This window comes from Pollicipes pollicipes, unplaced genomic scaffold (assembly GCF_011947565.3).
Source record: "Pollicipes pollicipes isolate AB1234 unplaced genomic scaffold, Ppol_2.1 Scaffold_6686;HRSCAF=7923_pilon_pilon_pilon, whole genome shotgun sequence".
Taxonomy (NCBI): Eukaryota; Metazoa; Arthropoda; class Thecostraca; order Pollicipedomorpha; family Pollicipedidae; genus Pollicipes; species Pollicipes pollicipes.
Window position 1 is genome coordinate 2021233 of NW_023596921.1, and position 4202 is coordinate 2025434.

The window sequence follows — 4202 nt, forward strand, 5'->3', positions numbered from 1 at the left end:
GATTTTACGGGGCGACTGGCGCGGCGCTGACTGTCGACGTAGAAACACCTGCTCCTGGCACCTGCTCGAGTCCCATGACTGCGAGGGCAGACTGCCCCGATGAGGTCTTGGCCTTGTCTGACCGGAGCGGACGTAGGTCCAGCGGGCCACAGTGCACACCTTGTGAGCTGGCTGCGCTGATGGGGATACCGGTCCTGCGAGGTTCCAGTTCTGGCGGGCGGGCCCGCGCCCGATCACAGAACAAGCCGCACGTTGTCACATAATGCCTTTATTGGTACAATGCGCCGAGCCGCTGCGTTCATTGGCACGTCATTACAACAGTACAACACTATGGCAGCCCTAACGACTTGATATAAATAAAATAGATGATTAAATAATCGCTCGAACAGCTACAGCGGTGAATGACCGCGCATACAGACGCAAGGCCCCACAGCTGTCTCTGGGCGCTCACCCAATACGCCGCCAGGCCAGCCAGTGAGGCGGCGGCGCAGGCAGGGCGCGCTTCAGAGGCACTGTGCGATTCGGGCGTCAGCGCGCCACTTCAGGGTCGTCATTCCCGCCCCGGTCACTGCCGCGTGGCCCCCGCGAGCTCCTCCAGCTGCACCCCGAGCCACGGAGCCCCGAGCCTTGTTGCGCGGCGTAAGCGCCGTCAGCTGTTACAACATGCACGCGATTCTGTGGGGAACGAAAGACAACCGAGCCGCCACTTCCCACTCTCGCCGGAACAGACCTTCACGCATGAAACCCCATAGCACAGGGCGGCTGTCTCGAGTGAAAAAAAAAACAGAGCACAGGGCGGCTGCCTCGAGTGAAAAACACAGACCACAAGACGGCTGCCTCGAGTGAAGAACACAGAGCACAGGGAGGCTGCCTCGAATGAAATCACAGAGCACAGGACGGCTGCCTCGAGTAAAAAACACAGAGCACAGGGCGGCTGCCTCGAGTGAAATCGCAGAGCACAGTGCGGCTGCCTTGATTGAAAAATGCCGCAGCTAGTGGTTCTGTTCGTACTTCGTCTACCATGCGCAAGGTTGGAGACGCCCTCTTGTTTCGCGTGTAGTTTGGCCACTCTGATCGTGTTGGGATCGTTAATGGCGCCGGCCGCCTGTTCAGACCACAGCCCTCTTCTGGTGCGCAACGCGCAGAGACGGACAGCGTGACTCCACCAGACGGAGTCAGAGTGCTGTGGACTCCGCCTCTTCCACTGGCGGCGGCGACCTCTCGGCCTTCTCCGCCGCGTCCACTGCGCCCGCCGGCGGTGGGGCCGCCGAGAAGAATCTCCTCTGAATCTCCTCGAGCGAGAGGCCGCGCGTCTCAGGAAGCCAGAAGGTGGCCAGTGCCACCTGCAGCAGATTGACGGCGGCGAAGAGCCAGAACGTGCCGTAGTTGCCGAGACCTGACACCATGGCTGGGAAGAAGTGGACAGCGAGGAACTGCACCACGCTGAAGTAGAGCAGCACGATGCTGATTGCCATGGAGCGTACGCTGTTGGGCAGCAGCTCTACCAGGTAGGTGAAGGTGATGGGTGCGATGCCGGCGCCGTAGGATAGTGTGGTGGCCAGAGCCCCGGCCAGTACCAGCCACGGGTACTGGCCCAGCAGGAAGAAGGCGCCCATGGCTGTACATCCGACCATGCCGAGCAGGCCGGACACCTGCAGCAGGCGAAAGACGGCGGGCTCAGAAGTCGTCAGCCAGCCAGGCAGGCGGGACGCAGACCGACAGAGACCAGGCGGGACACAGGCCGATAGAGACCATATGGGACACGGGCCGACCGTGACCAGGCGGAACACAGACCGACAGAGACGAGGCGAACACAGACCGACAGAGACCAGGCGGGACACAGGCCGACAGAGACCAGGCGGGACACAGACCGACAGAGACCAGGCGGAACACAGGCCGATAGAGACCATATGGGACACGGGCCGACCGTGACCAGGCGGAACACAGACCGACAGAGACCAGGCGAACACAGACCGACAGAGACCAGGCGGGACACAGGCCGACAGAGACCAGGCGGGACACAGACCGACAGAGGCCAGGCGGAACACAGGCCGACAGAGACCAGGCGGGACACAGGCCGACAGAGGCCAGGCGGGACACAGACCGACAGAGACCAGGCGGGACACAGGCCGATAGAGACCAGGCGGGACACAGGCCGACAGAGACCATATGGGACACGGGCCGACCGTGACCAGGCGGAACACAGACCGACAGAGACCAGGCGAACACAGACCGACAGAGACCAGGCGGGACACGGGCCGACCGTGACCAGGCGGAACACAGACCGACAGAGACCAGGCGGACACAGACCGACAGAGACCAGGCGGGACACAGGCCGACAGAGACCAGACGGGACACGGGCCGCCCGAGACCAGGCGGAACACAGGCCGACAGAGACCAGGCGGGACACAGGCCGACAGAGACCAGACGGGACACGGGCCGCCCGAGACCAGGCGGAACACAGGCTGACAGAGACCAGGCGGGACACAGGCCGACAGAGACCAGACGGGACACGGGCCGCCCGAGACCAGGCGGAACACAGGCCGACCGTGACCAGGCGGGACACACGCTGACCATACAAGTGCGGACACAGAGCAACGAGACAAATAGACCGAGATGAGGCGAGATTGAGTACATATCGATAGTCGGAACGCGGCCATACCGACGAGAGGGGATACACCGAGCTGACAAGACGGGGCACACCGAGCTGACGAGACGGGACACGCCGAGCTGACGAACGAAACACAGATCGGTAAACACAAGACGGGACTTCCGGTCAGACACGACACGCGGCCGACGGCCGTGTGTCGTGTTTCGTCGGTCGAGACTGGACGGGACACCGAGACAAAACAAACTGAGACCGAGACGACAATGGACAAAGACCGAGATCAAGACCATGTGGCATGCAAATCACCCAAGGTCAGGCAGAACTTACAGTGAACGCCGCCGTGTTGACTGAACCTTGCACCAAAAACGTGCAAGTCTTCAAAACTGTGTCACAGCGCAGTGAAATGATACGGTAAGACTTTGAAATGCACAGGTTACGCGGTGTTAGCGAGCTTATGTGTCATACGATCTGTTAAACAATGTGATTTGATTTCGATAGGGCTATCGCTGGCGCTGCAGTTGCTGACACTGAAATCTAAGGCGAATGTGACTGACCACCCCGCCTGACCGTGGACCAGCGGGCCGGCGAGCTGTCACAGTTCGGCGCACGCGGCGTCCACTAGCAGCACCAGGCAGCCATCACCCGGCCGGCGGAAGCCTGACCTGCAGCAGAACTCGGCGGTTGCAGCGCTCCAGCAGCGAGCCAGAAATCAGCATCGACAGCGCCATGGCCGCCGAGATGTACATGGAGCTGTGGTAGGGGTTGATGTCCCCGCCGGTGGAGCGGAAGATGGCCGGCCCGAACTGCACCACACCAATCGCGCCGCTGAACACCAGGCAGAAGAACTGCAGCAGAAGCAGCAGCGTCGGGTGCAGGTTCTCCCAGCGGCGGAAGACGTGCGACAGGCGCGTCAGCAGGCTGGCCGCGTGCCCGGAGCGGGACAGCGACTCCTCGATGTTCTTCACCTCCTGCTTGACGTCGGCGCCGTCGCCGAGGTAGAAGCGCACGGAGCGCTCGGCCTCCTCACTCGGGTGGCCGTGCGCCAGCAGCCACTTGGGCGACTGCGGCAGGAAGAGCAGGCCGCACGCCTGCAATACGGCCGAGGCCGTCACCAGCGAGAACTCCACCGTGCGCCACGGCAGCCGCGACCCCAAGCCCAGCACCAGCACCACCGTCACCGGCGTCACCGTGTTCAGCACGTTGCCGACGGCGCCGCGCACCGTGCGACAGGTCACCTCGCCGACGAACGCGCGCGCCGGGCCCTCCACCACGCCGAAGTAGAGGCCGATCAGCAGGCGGCCGGTGACGGCCCAGCCAAAGCCGGCACCGAGGCCGACCATGGCGGCGCCGGCGACCGCCAGCGGCAGCAGCGCCAGCAGCAGGCGGGGCGCGCCCAGCCGCGGAGACAGGTACACGGACGCCACGTTGCCGGGGATATTGCCGAACGTGAAGCACGAAACGATCCAGGTGACCTGCGTCAGTGTCAGGCGCTTCTCGCCGTGCTGCGGGTCGCGCTCCGTCTCCTGCGTGAAGAGGACGCTGCCAGAGCCGATCGAGCAGCCCAGGATGACGAACGTCTGCGCGCAGATCAGCG

General features: G+C 63.3%; 1 protein-coding gene across 1 annotated transcript; it reads right to left on the minus strand.

The window, feature by feature from the left end:
• Positions 1–500: 500 nt before the first annotated feature.
• Positions 501–3948, minus strand: LOC119107278 (facilitated trehalose transporter Tret1-2 homolog). The gene is made up of 2 exons (XM_037230700.1): positions 3271–3948; positions 501–1652 (listed from the first exon to the last, which is right to left on the minus strand). The coding sequence occupies exons 1-2, from the start codon at positions 3946–3948 to the stop codon at positions 1176–1178; spliced, it is 1155 nt and encodes a 384-aa protein (XP_037086595.1). The 3' UTR covers positions 501–1175.
• Positions 3949–4202: the final 254 nt, after the last annotated feature.

What these genes read in the sequence shown, in the direction of transcription:
- LOC119107278 (XM_037230700.1), bottom strand. Translation starts at nt 3,948, where the DNA reads ATGGTCGGCCTCGGTGCCGGCTTTGGCTGGGCCGTCACCGGCCGCCTG. An exon ending in ACCGCCGAGTTCTGCTGCAG is followed by an intron (nt 1,653 to 3,270) that starts GTCAGGCTTCCG and finishes CGCCTGCTGCAG; the next exon opens with GTGTCCGGCCTGCTCGGCAT.